This window comes from Mustela nivalis (genome assembly GCF_964662115.1).
Source record: "Mustela nivalis genome assembly, chromosome: X".
NCBI lineage: Eukaryota > Metazoa > Chordata > Mammalia > Carnivora > Mustelidae > Mustela > Mustela nivalis.
This window is the reverse complement of record NC_139040.1, coordinates 69324134-69342176: the sequence shown is the minus strand read 5'-3', so window position 1 is coordinate 69342176 and position 18043 is coordinate 69324134. Positions and strand designations below refer to the sequence as shown.

The window sequence follows — 18043 nt, the reverse complement described above, 5'->3', positions numbered from 1 at the left end:
ATCGATCTCAGCTCTAATCTTGATGATTTCCCTTCTTATGTGTGGAGTTGGTTTGATTTGTTGTTGATTCTCCAGTTCTTTAAGGTGTAGAGGCAGCTGCTGTGTTCTGGATTTTTCAGTTTTTTTGAGGGAGGCTTGGATGGCTATGTATTTTACCCTTAGGACCGCCTTTGCTCTATCCAATAGGTTTTGGTTCGAAGTGTCTTCATTGTCATTGGTTTCCATGAATTCTTTCAGTTCTTCCTTGATGTCCTGGTTGATCCAAGCATTCTTTTTTTTTTTTTTTAAAGATTTTACTCTCTTATTTGATAGAGAGAGATCACAGTAGCAGAGAGGAAGGGAAGAGATCACAGAGAGAGGAAGGGAAGCAGGCCCCCCGCTGAGCAGAGATCCCGATGTGGGACTCGATCCCAGGACCCTGAGATCATGACCTGAGCCGAAGGCAGCGGCTTAACCCACCGAGCCATCCAGGCGCCCCTGATCCAAGCATTCTTAAGCAAGGTGGTCTTTAGCTTCCAGGTGTTTGAGTTCCTTCTGAACTTTTCCTTGTGATTGAGCTCCAGTTTCAAAGCGTTGTGATCTGAGAATGTGCAGGGAATAATCTCCGTCTTTTGGTATCAGTTGAGTCCTGATTTGTGACCCAGTATGTGGTCTATTCTTGAGAAGGTTCCATGTGCACTTGAGAAGAATGAGTATTCTGTTGTTTTAGGTTGGAATGTTCTGTATATCTCTAGGAGGTCCATGTGGTCCAATGTGTCATTCAATGCTCTTGTTTCTTTATTGATTTTCTGCTTCGATGATCTGTCTATTTCTGAGAGAGGCGTGTTAAGATCTCCAACGATTAGTGTATTCATATCCATATGACTCTTTATCTTGATTAACAGTTTTCTTATGTAATTGGCTGCTCCCATATTGGGGGCATAGATATTTCCAATTGTTAAATCATCTTGGTGGATAGTCCAATTAAGAATGATGTAGTGTCCTTCTGTATCTCTGACTACAGTCTTTAGTTCGAAATTTAATTTGTCTGATATGAGAATCGCTACTCCAGCTTTCTTTTGAGGCCCATTGTCATGAAAGATGCTTTTCTATCCCTTCACTTTCAGTCTGGGTGGTTCAAAATGGGTCTCTTGGAGACAACATATTTATGGGTCCTGTCGTTTTATCCAGTCTGCAACCCTGTGTCGTTTTATTGGCACATTTAGGCCATTCACATTGAGGGTGGTTATTGATAGATACGTTTTTATTGACATTGTGTTACCTTTGAAGTCTTTCTTTCTGTAGATTGTCTCTATATTTCTGTTCAATGCTATTCTTAGGCTTTTTCCTCATTTAAAGAAGCCCCCTTAATATTTCCTGCAGTATCGGCTTGGTGGTGGCGTAGTCTTTTAAGCCTTGCCGGTCCTGGAAACTCTTTATCTCTCCATCCATTTTGCATATCAGTCTTGCTCGATAAAGTATTCTTGACTGCATGTTCTTCTCATTCGGTGCCCTGAATATATCTTGCCAGCCCTTTCTGGCTTGCCAGTTCTTTGTGGACAGGTCTGACATTATTCTGATGGGCTTTCCTCTGTTTAAGGATCTTCTTTGTCCTAGCTGCTTTTAAGAGGTTCTGCCTACAAATTTAATTCTTCATTCTTACTATTAGGTGTTTCGAGGACTTTCGAGAATCTGTAATATTGGGGGAAACCTTTCAGCCTCTAGTACATGAACGCTGGTTTCATTCACGAGCTTTGGAACATTTTCATGAAGAACCTGTTCCACTATATCTTCTAGACTTCTTTCTTTCTCCTCCTCTTCAGGGATTCCAATAATTCTGACGTTGGAATGTTTCATGGCATCATTTATTTCCCTTATTCTGTTTTCGTGGCTTCTAAGCTGTTTGTTCCAGGCTTTATCCTGATCCTTTCTCTCTATCTTTTTGTCCTCCAGATCACTAATTCTATCTTCTTTCTCAGTTACTCTAGCATTGAAAGAATTTAGATTACATTGGAACTCATTGAGAGCATTGTGAAGCTCATCTCTGGTAGCTTTCAGCTCTTCCCTAATATTGAAAACATGATACTGGTCATTTTCAGTTCAGCCCTAATCAATTCCATTTGGTCATCCATGGCTTTTTCCACCCTAGCTATTGTTTGGATAATTGTTAGCCTGAATTCTCTTTCCAACATATTGTCTATGTTGATAGCCGTTAGCTCTGTTGCAGAAGGTCCATCCTCTGTATTTTTCTTCTGTTGGGCATTCCTCCTCCTAGTCATTTTGGTGAGAGATGGCTTAACGGGTGTTGCTGGGTGTATCGACTGTGGTGCAGTCCAGGTGCACCCTGGAATGCTTCTGAGCAATCAGGGTTCCCCACCCAAATGAGAGGAAAAAGAAAAGGAAAAAAAAGAGAGAGAGAGAGAGACAGGAAAGAAAGGTGAGATAAAAGAGAGGGTTCAGCCCAAATGGTCCCCAAGGTAAGATTTATGAAGTATACAAACAGACACAGACAAACAAAAAGAATGATAAAAGTATATGACAAGAGGAAAAATATATATATATATATTTGCATATATATATATGCAAATAAAGGAAGAACCTCGTCAAAAAGAACCCTGAGTGTAAGATTTATATACTATCAGGACAAACACCAAAACACAGAAATACTGGTGGAATAAAAAGATGGGAGAGTGGTTGTAAATTCTCAGTGTGGGTGAGGAAGGTTGTTTTGATTCTTCCTGGGTGTATCTTGATATCTTTGTTAAAGTACTCAACTTTCCTAAGATAAAGGGGGATTAGGAATTGGTTTACCTATAGGGTTGGCATTGATTGGGGAAAGGGGATTACCTTGAAGTTTAACTCTATATGAATATTAGAAAATAAAAATTTAAAAAAGGAGTAAATTAGACCAAACTAACTCAAATTTTTAAAAAAGAAATTTAAAAAATAGAAATGCAAAAGGAAAACACAGGTGTATGTATCAAAAAGTTCAGGTTAGAAGGTTATTATGGAATTTGATGTACTGGACATCTCACTGTGACGGTAAATAGGTTAAAAAATTATATAATAATAAAAAATTAACTATATAAAAAAATGAGCCAGAATAGTAGGATTGAATTAATAATAAAAACTGTCCTATGAAGTAGTGGTGGTTGTTCTCTTGTCATCTTTTTTTTTTCTTTTTCCTTTCCTGGTTGGTTTTCTGAGGCAGGGGCCTGCCACGTGGGTTTTCAGTCAATGATGTTCTCTCAGTTAAGTCCCTGCACCCCCCTCAAGGGGGTGGCCTCTGAGGAAACTGGTTTTTTCAGGCTTTTGTTCTCTGGAGGTTTGTTTGTTGTTTTTTTTTTTTTTTCAAGATTTTTATTTATTTATTTGATAGAGAGAGATCACAAGTAGGCAGAAGGCAGGCAGAGAGAGAGGGGGAAGCAGTCTCCCCGCTGAGCAGAGAGCCCGATGTGGGGCTCAATCCCAGGACCCTGAGATCATGACCTGAGCTGAAGGCAGAGGCTTAAACCACTAAGCCACCTAGGCGCCCCTCTCTGGAGGTTTTTTATATTTGTTCACTTTTGTTTTTCTCTCTCACCTTGACCGCTTTTGATGGTTTTTGTAGGTTTAGAAGAAAGCAAACTGCACCCTGACCTCCCTCTCAGAGAGAAGCCTCAGTCTGGCTGCAGAGCCCAAACAAATCCCCCCTTGGCTGCTGGCAGAGCAGGTTCCCAGCCGCGGTCCCTGGGGACTCAGGATTTTTTGCTGGTACCCAAAACCACGGCAGCAGTGGCTGCCTGGGCAGCTCCAGACTGCCAGAGAAGTTCCAAGCAGTGATCGCACACTGAGATTTTCCCGCTGGCCTGGGCTGGGAGTGCCTGGTCTTTCCGGTCCGAGAGCACCTGGCTGGTGCCTGTGTGCACCTCTCTCAGGGGAGGGCACGGGGCACAACTCAGACTCTGATGCACGGCAGGGCACTCACGTGGGTACTGCTGTGCTTCTGTTGGCTGGCGAGGCTCCCAGCCCCTCACAGGAGCTGGGCGCCACACACTCTCAGGCGCGCTGGTGGTTCAGGGACTGAGACCTGGTTTCTCTGCCTCACTCTCTCTGGCTCTGCGCCAGGGGTGGCTGTCCTGGGTCTGGGGACTTAAGTCCCGACCCTAACTCCCCGATTCCCGCAATTTCCCTCCGGTGATCCTTTGCTCTTTTTGAGTGCTTTCTACCAGACTCCTGAGTTAATCCTGGTCCCCAGGCGCAGGGCACTCTCGTATTGGAATATTACTTTCCAGTGGGTCACCTCTTGTGGCTCCCTCCCCCTTTTGTTTATCTTCCAATATCAGTCCGACTTTTCCACTCCGCTTTACCTGCCCACTGGCATCTTCTGCTCCAGTAGAGATCCAGACGTGTATAATTCGGATCTCAGGCTGATTTCGTGGGTGGTCACAGAGTTCTTTGGAAGGTAATCAGCTCACTTTAGGGTACAGGTTGAAAGGGCGCCTCCTCCTACTTCCCCGCCATCTTCTGTATGACACATTCTTAATATAGTATTACTCTCAAGAGCAGAAAATATAATGAGCTTTCATAAAACAGAGAAAGCAGAAACCTAGATGTAATGACAAGATGGAGGAATTCTCAAAAGATAGATCAAGAAGAAATCATAGCCAGGGATTTGCTCAAAATAGACATAAGCAATATATCTGAATAAGAATTTAGAAAAACTGTCATAAGGCTACGAGCCAGGCTTGAAAGAAGCATAGGAGACACCAGAGAAACCCTTGGTGCAGAGATAAAAGACCTAAAAACTAATCAGACCAAAATAAAAAATGGTATAACTAAGATGAAAAATCTACTGGATGTAATCACAATGAGGATGGGAGAAGTAGAGGAACAAATAGGTGACAGAGAGAAGATAAAATTATGGAAAATAATGGAGCTGAAAAGAAGAGGGAAAGCCCCTATTAGATCATGAACATAGATTTAGGGAACTCACCAATTGCACAATGCACAATAATATCCATATCATAGGAGTCCCAGAAGAAGGGTAGGAAAGCGGGCAGAAGGTTTATTTGAACAAATTAAAGCTGAAAACTTCCCTAATCTGGGGAAGGAAGCAAGCATTCAAGTTCAAGAGTCACAGGGAATTTCCCTTAAAAAATCAACAAAAACAGGTCAACACCAAGATATACTGAAATTTACAAAATACAAAAAATAGAATTCTGAAAGCAGCTAGGGACAAAAGATCATTAGCCACAAGGATAGACACATAAGGTTAGCAGCAGACCTCTCCACAGAACCATGGCAAGCCAGAAGAAAGTGGCATGATATATTTAACATGCTAAATGGGAAAAATATGCAGTGAAGAATACTATATCCAGCAAGACTATCATTCAGAATAGAAGGAGATATAAAGAGTTTCCAGAACAAGCGAAACTAAGGGATTTTGTGGACACTAAACGAACTCTTCAAGAAACATTAAAGAAGACAATTTGAGAGGGAAAGAAAGACCAAAAGCAACAAAGATTATAAAGGAACAGGGATAATCTACAGGAACAGTGGCTTCACAGATAAAACAATGGCAGTAAATTCATGTCAATGGTTACTCTGTAAATGGACTAAATGCTCCAATCAAAAGATATAGGGTATCAGAATGGATTTAAAAGAAAAACAAGACCCATCAATATACTACTTACAAAAGATCAGTTTTAGACCCAGAGACATCTCCAGATTGAAAGTGAGGGTGTGAAGAATAATCTATCATGGTAATGGATATCAAAAGAAATCTTGAGTAGCCATACTTAATCAGACTAATTAGATTTTAAACCAAAGACTGTAATAAGAAATGAAGAATGGCACTATGTCATAGTAAGGGGGTCTATCCAACAAGAAAATCTAATGATTCTAAATATTTATGCCTCCAACTTGGGAGCACCCAAATATTTAAACCAATTAATAACAGACTTAAGGAAACACACTGATAATAATACAATGACAGTATTGGACTTATATTAATGGAGAGATCATCTAAGCAGAAAATCAACAAGGAAACAATGACTTGGAATGACACACCAGACCAAATGGATTTAACAGCTATATGCAGACCAATCCATTCTGAAGCAGCAGAATACACATTCCTTTCAAGTGCACAGAAGACATTCTCCAGAAGAGATCACATGCTGGGTCAAATATAAAGCCTCACTAGTATAAAAATACTGAGACCATACCTTCAACATTTTTAGATCACACCACTATGAAATTTGAAGCCAACCACAAGAAAAAAATTGGAAAGACCATAAATATGTAGATTAAAAAACACTCTACTAAAGAATGAATGGGCTAACCAGGAAATTAAAGATGAAATGCAACAATACATGGATGAAAATAAATATGAAAACACAACACTCCCAACTTTTCGAATACAACAAAGGTAGTCCTAAGAGGAAAGTATATAGCAATACAGGACTTCCTCAAGAAGCAAGAAAAGTCTCAAATACACAATCTAACCTTACAACTTAAAGAGCTGGAAAAAGAACAGCAAATAAAGCTCAAAACCAGCAGAAGGTAAATAACTAAGATTAGAGCAGAAACAAGTGATACAGAAATTAAAAAAAAAAAAAACAGTATGACAAATCAATGAAACTAGGAGCTGGTTATTTGAAAGAATTAACAGAATTGATAACCTCCTAGCCAGATTATCAAAAAGAAAAGACCCAAATGAATAAAATCACACATGAAAGAAGAAAGATCAGAACAAACACCATAGAAATACAAGAAATTATAAGAGAATATTATGAGCAAATATATACCAACAAATTGGACAATCTAAAAAATGGATAAATTCCTAGAAACATATACACTACCAAAACTATAACAGGAGGAAATTGAAAATTTGAACAGACCCGAACAGACCCATAACCAGCAAAGAAATTGAAGCAATAATCAAAAATCTCCCAACAAACAAGAGTCCAGGTGGCTTCCCAGGGGAATTCTACCAAATACTTAAAGAAGAATTGATACCTATTTTTCTGAAGCTGTTCAAAAAAATAGAAATGGAAGAAAAACTTCCAACTCACTCTAGGAGAGCAACATTACCTTGGTTCCCAAACCAAGGACCCCACTGAGTACAGATCTATGATGAACATGGATGCAAAAATTATCAACATGATACTAGCCAATAGGATCCAACAGTGCATTAAAAAGATTACTAACCATGACCAAATGGGATTTATCCTTGGACTGCAACTCTGGTTCAACATCCACAAATCATTCAATGTGATACAGTACATTAATAAAAGAAAGTGCAAGAGCCATGTGATCCTCTCAATAGATTCAGATAAAGCATTTGACAAAGTACAGCATACTTTCTTAAAAAAATCCCTCAAGTAAGTAGGTGTAGAAGGAACATAGCTCAACATAATAAAGGCCATATAAGAACCACAGCTAACATCATCCTCAATGGGGAAAAACTGAGAGATTTTCCCCTAAGGTAAGGAATACAACAGGGATGTTTATTCCCATCAATGCTGTCAACATAGTACTGGAAGTCCTAGCCTCATCAATCAGAAAACAACATCAGTAAATAAATAAATAAATAAATAAATGGCATCCAAATGGGCAAGGAAGAAGCCAAGCTTTCACTCTTTCCAGAAGACATGACACTCTATGTGGAAAACCCAAAAGACTCCACCAAAAATTGATAGAAAGATTCATGCATTCAGTACAGAGACAGGATATAAAATCATCATACCAAAATCTGTTGCATTTCTATACTCCAATAATGAAGTGCCAGAAAGAGAAATCAAGGAGTAGATCCCATTTACCATTGCATCTAAAATCATAAGACACCTTGGAATAAACCTAACCAAAGTGGTAATAGATCTGTACTCTGAAAACTATGAAACACTGATGAAAGAAACTGAAGATGACACAAAGAAGTGGAAAAAGACGTTCCATGCTCATGGATTGGAAGAAAAAATATTGTTAAAATGTCTATACTACCCAAAGCAATCTACACATTCAGTGCAACCCCCATCAAAATACCACGAGCATTTTTCACAGAGCTAGAACAAACAATCCTAAAATTTGTATGGAACCACAAAAGACCCCAAATAGCCAAAGCGATGCTGAAAAAGAATCCAGAGCAATGTTGAAAAAGAAACCAAAGCTGGAGGCATCACAGTCCCAGACTTCAAACTGTATTACAAAGCTGTAATAATAAACACAGCATGGTACTGGCACAAAAATGGACACATAGATCAATGGAACAGAACAGAGGACCCACAACTATCTGGTCAACTAATCCTCCATAAAGCAGGAAAGAATATCCAATGGAAAAAGGACAGTCTCTTTAACAAAGTGTGCTGGGAAAACTGGACGGCAACACACAGAAGAATGAAACTGGGCCAATTTCTTACACCCACACACAAAAATAAATTCAAGGGGTGCCTGGGTGTCTCAGTCAGTTAAGTGTCTGCCTTCGGCTCAGTTCATGATGCTGGGGTCCTGGGATTGAGCCCCACATCGGGAATCCCTGCTCAGCAGGGAGTCTGCAGCTCCCTCTCCCTCTGCTGCCGCCCCTGCTTGTGTTTTCTCTGTCTCTCTGTCAAATAAATAAATAAAACCCTTAAAAAATAAAATAAATTCAAAATGGATGAAAAACCTAAATGTAAGACAGGGAACCATCAAAACCCTAGAGGAGATATTTGTTATGCTCCACAAATAAGTGAAACCATATGATAATTGACTCTCTCTGCTTGACTTATTTCATAATCTCTTCCAGTCCCGTCCATGTTGCTACAAAAGTTGGGTATTCATCCTTTCTGATGGAGGCATAATACTCCATAGTGTATATGGACCACATCTTCCTTCATCCAAGATGAAGGGCATCTTGGTTCTTTCCAAGGGGTGTTAGAGAGAAGAAGGGAGTTGGGGTAAATTGGAAGGGGCGGTGAATCATGAGAGACTATGGACTTTGAAAAACAATCTGAGGGGTTTGAAGTGGTGGGGGTGTGGGAGGTTGTGGTACCAGGTGGTGGGTATTATAGAGGGCATAGATTGCATGGAGCACTGGGTGCAGTGAAAATATAATGAATACTGTTTTTCTGAAAATAAATATATTGAAAAAAAATCCTATAGGAGAAAACAAGCACCAACTCTTTGACCCTAGCCACAGCAAATCCTTACTAGACATGTCTCTGGAGGCAAGAAAAACAAAAGCAATGAACTATTGGGACCTCATCAAGATAAAAAGCTTCTTCACAGCAAAGGAAACAATCAAGAAAACTAAAAGGCAACCAGTGGAATGGGACAACATATTTGCAAATGACATATCTGATAAAGGGCTAGTATCCAAAACCTAGAAAGAACTTATCAAACTTAATACCCCCAAAATAAGAAAATCCAGTTAAGAAATGGGTGGAAGAAATGAGCAGATATTTCACCAAAGAAGATATCAAGACAGCTAACAAACACATGAAAAGATGCTCAACATCACTCATCATCAGGGAAATACAATTCAAAACCACACCTCTTCTGAATGGCTAAAATTAACAGTATAGTAAACAACAGATGTTGGCCAGGATGCAGAAAAAGAGGAACCCTTTTGCACAGTTTGTGGGAATGCAAACTTGTAGAGCCACTCTGGAAAACAGTATGGAGGCTCCTCAAAAAGTTAAAAATAAAACTCCCCTACCACCCAGCAATTGTACTACTTGGTATTTATCCAAAGGATACAAAAGTCCTGATTCAAAGGGGCACATGCACCCTGTGTTTTAGCAGTATTTATAGCGGCACTATCAACAATAGCCAAATTATGGACAGAGTCCAAATGTCCATTGACTGATGAATGGACAAAGAAGTAGTGGTATATATATTCAATGAAATATTACTCAGCAATCAAAAAGAATGAAATCTTGCCATTTGCAGCAACAGGGATGGAACTACAGTGTATTAATAAGTCAGTCAGAGACAAATGTCATATGATTGCACTCATATATGGAATTTAAGAATCAAAACAGATGAACACAGGGAAGAGGAAGGAAAAATAAGATAAAAACAGAGAGGGAGGCAAACCATAAGAAATTGAAAGTGATAGGGAACAGACTGAGGGGAGGTCAGTGGGGGGATGGGCTAAATGGGTGATGGGCACTAAAGAGGGAACTTGTTGGGATGAGCACTGGATATTATATGTAAGTGCTGAATCACTAAATTCTCCTGAGACCAATTCTACACTGTGTGTTAAATAATAATAACAAATGGTGGCAATGATGGTACATCCTTATCATGAAATACAGTATAGTCATTAAACATGAAGACACAGATTCCTTGGACCATAGAAAATATATTTTTTGAATGAAGAAAACAGGGTATAAAAAGTATAAAACCAAATGAAAATAATCTGTTATGTAAAAAATATATGTATAGAAATATAATGGTGGTTATCTAGGAAAGATGAGATTCTTGTGATTTTTACTTTATTTTTAATATTATTTAAAGTTTTACAATAAAAATAAAGCTAAGCTATGCTCCAAAAAATTAAATATATTTGTACAGTGTAAGAGAAGATGGTTCAGGTTTCAGATACACTGATTTCAGGTTAAGTTAGACTCTCTACAGAAAGCCAGTTTTTTTGTTTTGTTTTAATTATTTTTTTATTTTTTCATAAATATATAATGTATTTTTAGCCCCAGGGGTACAGGTCTGTGAATCACCAGGTTTAAATACTTCACAGCACTCAACATAGCACATACCTTCCCCAACATCCGTAACCCTACCACCCTCTTTCAACCCCCCTCCCCACAGCAACACTCAGTTTGTATTGTGAGATTGTCTCTTATGGTTTGTCTCCCTCCCAATCCCATCTTGTTTCATTTATTCTTTTCCTACCCCCCAAACCCCCTATGTTGCATCTCCACTTCCTCATATCAGGGAGATCATATGATAGGAAAGCCAGTTTTTTATGTTGGCTCTGGTTGATGAGGGTCAACCTTTAACTCATCTCCTTTTTATTTTTGTAGATGGCCCTTCTGAATTTCTTCTTCCCTGATGAAAAATCATACTCTGAAGAGGAAAGTAGGCGTGTTCGCCGCAATAAAAGAAGCAAAAGCAGTGAAGGTGCAGATGGTAAGTCTGTTTGGGTGATCTTTTATCACATGTTATGATAAATGAGGAGTACCCTTTTGAGCACTGCCTTCTCACGTGTGCTTCACTATCTCACATATTGTCCGTTGACCAAAGGTCACAGAATTTTTTTTTCAGCCTAAACTACAAATCAGTCCATATAGCTTGACACAGAATTGACTATACAAGGATCCTCTCTCCTTCAACTCCAGATATTTTCAGTCCTTTCAAGTGTATCTGAGATCCATGGTGGCATTTATATCTCTCAAGATCACACTCCATAAGGGCCCCACCTCTCCTGGGGACACCCCATATCTATCTACTAAGGCCACCAAGAAGATTCACTCCTATTCTTGAAATTGACAGAATGTCATGGTGGCACTACATGGTGTGTTAATCCCAATGGTATTCATGTCAATGTTGGTATGAGCTACCGTGCTCAAATATGAATTAGAACTTCGAACTCATCTGTAAGTTCCTTGAGGGTAGGGGCTCATTTATCTTTATATAACTGTAGAATCTATCCCAGTACCTGGCAAATTGTTGGTGTTTGTAATTAAAGTTGATGATATTGATTTCCCTGTCAGCAAGTTTATGATGTGCCATTAGAACCCTTCTTACTGAGGGTGAAACAATTTTGAATTGACTAGCTATGCACTTTGTGGGGTATAACAAGATGTTGCACTAGCTCCTGGGCAGAGTCATTGAATGCTATTTCAACATCACTCTGTCAAATGACAGAAAGTACCTCCTTGGACAGGAATTTGTGGAACACAGAGCCTGGACTGCTGCAAAGCCATCTGGATTTAAAGATAGCATGTGTCTACCCCTATCAAAATATCACCAGCAAAATACATTTAGGTTTTTCATCCATTTTGAATTTATTTTATTTTTTAAGGGTTTTATTTATTTATTTGACAGAGAGACAGAGAAAACACAAGCAGGGGCGGCAGCAGAGGGAGAGGGAGCTGCAGACTCCCTGCTGAGCAGGGATTCCCGATGTGGGGCTCAATCCCAGGACCCCAGCATCATGAACTGAGCCGAAGGCAGACACTTAACTGACTGAGACACCCAGGCACCCCTTGAATTTATTTTTGTGTGTGGGTGTAAGAAATTGGCCCAGTTTCATTCTTCTGTGTGTTGCCGTCCAGTTTTCCCAGCACACTTTGTTAAAGAGACTGTCCTTTTTCCATTGGATATTCTTTCCTGCTTTATGGAGGATTAGTTGACCAGATAGTTGTGGGTCCTCTGTTCTGTTCCATTGATCTATGTGTCCATTTTTGTGCCAGTACCATGCTGTGTTTATTATTACAGCTTTGTAATACAGCTTGAAGTCTGGGACTGTGATGCCTCCAGCTTTGGTTTCTTTTTCAACATTGCTCTGGATTCTTTTTCAGCATCGCTTTGGCTATTTGGGGTCTTTTGTGGTTCCATACAAATTTTAGGATTGTTTGTTCTAGCTCTGTGAAAAATGCTCGTGGTATTTTGATGGGGGTTGCACTGAATGTGTAGATTGCTTTGGGTAGTATAGACATTTTAACAATATTTTTTCTTCCAATCCATGAGCATGGAACGTCTTTTTCCACTTCTTTGTGTCATCTTCAGTTTCTTTCATCAGTGTTTCATAGTTTTCAGAGTACAGATCTATTACCACTTTGGTTAGGTTTATTCCAAGGTGTCTTATGATTTTAGATGCAATGGTAAATGGGATCTACTCCTTGATTTCTCTTTCTGGCACTTCATTATTGGAGTATAGAAATGCAACAGATTTTGGTATGATGATTTTATATCCTGTCTCTGTACTGAATGCATGAATCTTTCTATCAATTTTTGGTAGAGTCTTTTGGGTTTTCCACATAGAGTGTCATGTCTTCTGGAAAGAGTGAAAGCTTGGCTTCTTCCTTACTTATTTGGATGTCTTTCAGATATTTTTCTTTAAACAGTATACTTAAGAGGAACCCAAGAGACCTTAGAAGTAGGAGTATAGAATGTCTAGAGGTCCTGGGATTCAAATAAATTTCTAGCCTTTCACCTGGGAAGCTACAGAACCATTTATTTTCTTTAAATTTGAGCCATTCCTATTACTATATTGAGTGTATGCTATATTTATTCAATGCATTCATCAAATATTTACTGAGAAAATATAGCAGCTTATTATAATTATATAATGGAAATGCCAGAAGGATAGTGGCATTATCTGTTTTGTTCATTTTTATATCCCCATGGCCTAGAAAATGACCTGGCACATAAGAGACCCTCAATAGATGTTTCTTTTTGCCCTCAATGAGCTTAACTTACAGTGTAAAAAAAAATAGACAATAAATAAATAAATTTGGTGGTTGTAAATGTTGTGGAAGGAATATAGCAGGGAAAATGGGAAAGAAAGTATGTTGTGTGCTGGGAAGTTATCAGGGAAGATCTCTCCAATAAGGGAGCATTTGAGAAGAGATTGGAATGAAACGAAGGTATGGGCCCCCTGTATATTTTGAGGAGAAGAGAGAGAAGAAATAGTAAGTACAAATGCTCTGTAGCAGAAATTTTCTTGGTACGTTCTAAAAAAATCAGTGTGGCTAGGAGCAAAGTGAGCAAGAAAGTGTAGGAAGGACATGAGATCAGTGAGCAAAGGCAATACGGACCCTTGTAGGACAAGGTAAGCACTCTGATATTTATACTATGTAAGTAAGGACCAATTGGAGGATTTTGAGCAGAGACTTGACAGGTCTGGCCCCTGTTTTAACATAATATCTCTTTCTGAGTTATTGAAAATAGCTGAAGGCAATTTTGGTGGGAATGCAAACTGGTGCAGCTACTGTGGGAATCAGTATGGAGAGTCCTCAGAATTTAAAAATAGAATTACCCTATGATCCAGCAATCCCACTATGGGGTATTTTCCCAAAGAATACAAGAACATTAATTCAAAAAATACAAGGGCACTATGTTTACAGCAGCATTATTCACAGCAGCCAAGATATGGCAACAACCCAATTGTCCATCAGTTGATGAATGGATAAAAAAGATGTGGTATATGTACAGTGGAATATTATTCAGCAATAAAAGTGATGAAATCCTGCCATTTGCAATGACGCGGCTGGAGCTAGAGAGTATAATGCTAAGTGAAATAAGTCAGAGAAAGAAAAATGCCATATGCTTTCAGTCATATGTGAAATTTAAGAAAAAAAATGAGCAAAGGAAAAACAAGAGACAAACTAAGAAATGGACAATAGAGAACAATGTGATGGTTACTACAGAGCAGAGGTCTGGGGAAATAGGGATTAAAGAGGGCATTTGCCATGATAAGCACCAGGTGAGGTATGGAATTATTGATCACTGTATTGTACACCTGAAACTGATATAATATTGTTTATTAACTATACTGGAATTCAAATAAAAAAATCAAATGAGAAAATAGATGCAGAGAGAAAGAACAGAAGCAGGGTGACCTGTTAGGGGAGTATACCAATAATCCAGGGAAAAGATGAGGTTGCTTTAGACCAGGATGGGGACCATGTGATTGGTGAGATAGTGGTCAGATTCTAGGTAGATTTCAAAAGAATAGCTGACAGGATTGTCAGATTGATTAGATAAGTAGTATGAAAGACAGAGAAAAGCCCAGGATGATGCCACAGTTTTGGACTTAAGGTACTAGACTAGTAGAACTGCCATTTCTGAGGTAAGAAAAAACAGAGGAAATACAGGGTAAAGTGGTGCAGAGAAAGAATCAAAAATTCAGTCAGGTGAAAATGGAGGAGCATGAGGTTTAGAATGGGTCTAAACTTAAGTGACTATCAACTGAATATAGGCTGCTGTATGCACAAGATACTTTATATGAGCATAATTGTAACCACAAATCAAAAACCTATAATAGATAAAAAAAAATAGAGAAAGGGATCCAAGCACATCACTAAATAAAGCAATCAACCACAAGAGAAAAGAACAAGAGAGGAAAGGAAAAGAAAAGAACTAAAGATGGGGCACCTGAGTGGCTCAGTCTGTTGAGCATCTGACTTCTGTTCAAGGCATGATCTCCAAGTCCTGGGATCAAGCACTGCATCAGACACCCCACTCAGTGGGGAATCTGATTGTTCCTCTGACCCTCCCTCCACTCCTGCGCTTGCTCTTGCTCTCTCTCTAAAATGAATAAATAAGATCTTTTTTGAAAAAACTAAATGCATAGATAAATAAATAAAATAACTAGAAAAAACATAATACAAGTAACAAAATGGTACTAAGTATACACCATTTATAATTATTTTGAATGTAAGTGGACTAAATGCTCTAATCATAAGACATAGGTGACTGGATGGATAAAAAGGCAATGCTGCCTACAAGAGACTAATTTCAGACCTAAAGACTCATGCAGATTGAAAGTGGAGGGATGGAAAAACATTTGCCATACCAATGGAAGCAAAGAGGGTATCAATAATTCTATCAGATATATCAGACTTAAAGACAAAGACAAAGACAAAGATTGTAACAAGAAACAGCACACTACACAGGGACACCTGGGTGGCTCATTCAGCTGAGCATCTGCCTTCAGCTCAAGTTATGATCACAGGGTCCTGGGATCAAGCCTCACATTGGGCTCCCTGCTCAGTGGAGAGTCTGCTTCTCCTTTAACTTCTCCGTGTGCACCCACTGTCTCTCTCAATCTCTCTCTCTCTCAAATAAATAAATAAATAAATAAATCTTTTAAAAGAAAGAAAGAAACAAAAAAATGAAGAAACAAAGAAAGAAGCCTTGTTAAAAAAAAAAAAAAGACACCACATAATGATAAAGGAAGCAATCCAACAAGAGGATATAACAATTCTAAATATTTATGGACCCAAGATAGGACTATCTAAATATAAAAGGTAATTATTAAAAGATATAAAAAAAGAAACTGACAGTAATACAATAATAACAGAGGATTTTAACACCTCACTTACATCAATGGATAGGTCATCCAAACCAAAAATCAACAAGCAAACAGTGGCTTTCAATGACACGCTGGACCAAATGGACCTAACCAATATATTTAGAACATCCCATCCTAAAACAGCAGAATGCACATTCTTTTCAAATGCACATTCTCCAGAATAGATAACATGTTAGGCCACCAAACCAATATCAGTAAGTTTTAAAATATTGAAATCATATTGTGCATCTTTTTTGACTACAATGGTATGAAACCAGAAATCAATCATAAGAAAAAAATCTAGAAAGAATACAAATACATGGAGGTTAAATAAAGTGTTTCTAAACAATGAATGATTTATTTAAGAAATCAAAGAGAAAATAAAAAAATACATTAAGACATATGAAAATGAAAAAACAATGATCCAAAATTGTTAGGATGCAGCAAAAACTATTCTAAGAAGGAAAATCATAGGAATATAGGGCTGCATCAAGAAGCAAGAAAAATCTCAAATAAACAACCTAAACTTTAATCTAAAGGAACAAGAAAAATAAAAACAAATAGAGCCCAAAGTCAGTAGAAGCATGGAAATAATAAAGGTTAGAGCAGAAATAAATGAAATAGAGGCTGAAGAAATAATAGAACAGATCACTGAAACTAGGAGCTCATTCTCTGAACAGATAACATGGAACTGGAGGTTATGCTAACTGAAATAAGTCAATCAGAGAGAGACAATTATCATATGTTTTTATTTGTATGTGGAACATAAGGACTAGGACAGAGGAACAGCGGAAGGGAGGAAAAACTGAATGGGAAGGAATCAGAGAAAGAGACAAACCATGAGAAGCTTTGGACTCTGGGAAACAAACTGAGGGTTACAGAAGGGAGAGAGAGATGGGTAACTGGGTGATGGTATTAAGCAGGGCATGTGTTATGATGAGCACTGGGTGTTATAAGCAACTAATGAATCCTTGAACACCACATCAAAAACTAATAATAAACTATATGGTGACTAAGTGAACATAATAATTTTAAAAAAGGTAAACAAAAGTGATAAACTTTTAGCCAAACTCACCAAAGAGAGAGAGAAAGAGAGAGAAATTACTTAAATAAATAAAATCAGAAATGAAGGACAAATAACAGCCAGCATCAGAGCAATACAAACAATTATAAGAGAATATTATGAAAAAATATATGCCAATAATTGAACAACCTAGAAGAAATTTCTAGGATAAATTCCTAGAAACATATAACCTTAAAAACTGAAAAAAAGAAGGGTTGCCTGAGTGGCTTAGTCAGTTAAGCAGCTGCCTTTAGCTCAGGTTATGATCCAGGGTCCTGGGATCAAGTCCCACATCGGACTCCCTGCTCAGTGCAGAATCTGCTTCTCCCTCTCCCTCTGCCTGCTTCTCTGCCTACTTGTGCTCTCTCTGTGTGTCTCTCTGTCAAATAAATAAACAAAAATCTTTAAAAAAAAACTGAAAAAGGAAGTGTTACAAAATTTGGATAAACTAATTAGTAGCAACGAAATTGAGTCAGTAATTTAAAAAAAAAAAAAAACTCCCAACAAACAAAAGTCCAGGACCAAAGGACTTAACAGGTAAATTCTGCCAAACATTTAAAGAAGAGTTAGTACCTATCCTCTTTTTATTTTTAAGATTTCATTTATTCATTTGACAGAGATCAAAAGTAGGCAGAGAGGCAGGCAGAGAAAGAGGGGGAAAGCAGGCTCCCTGCAGAGCAGGAAGCCCAACGCAGGCTCGATCCCAGGACCCTGGGACCATGATCTAAGCCAAAGGCAGAGGCCTTAACCCACTGAGCCACCCAGGCGCCCCAGTACCTATCCTCTTAAACTATTCCCAAAAAATAAAGGGAAAGGAAGGTTTCCAAATTAATTGTATGAAGCCAACATTTTCCTGATGCCCAAACCAGAAAGAGGCACATCAAAAAAAAAAGAAAGAAAGAAAGAAAAAAACTACAGGGGCACCTGGGTGGCTCAGTGGGTTAAAGCCTCTGTCTTCAGCTCAGGTCATGATCCCAGGGTCCTGGGATCGAGCCCCACATTGGGCT

At 38.5% G+C, this 18043-nt stretch overlaps 1 protein-coding gene across 6 annotated transcripts in view; it reads left to right on the top strand.

Annotated features, from left to right (window-relative positions):
* The window catches only part of EDA (ectodysplasin A), a 509608-nt gene that overhangs the window by 335258 nt on the left and 156307 nt on the right, over positions 1–18043 (top strand). For all 6 annotated transcript variants that reach the window (XM_082716204.1, XM_082716206.1, XM_082716205.1 and 3 more), the window contains exon 2: positions 10977–11082. In XM_082716204.1, coding sequence (XP_082572330.1) covers positions 10977–11082 — 106 coding nt within the window. The remainder of the gene's footprint in view (positions 1–10976; positions 11083–18043) is intronic.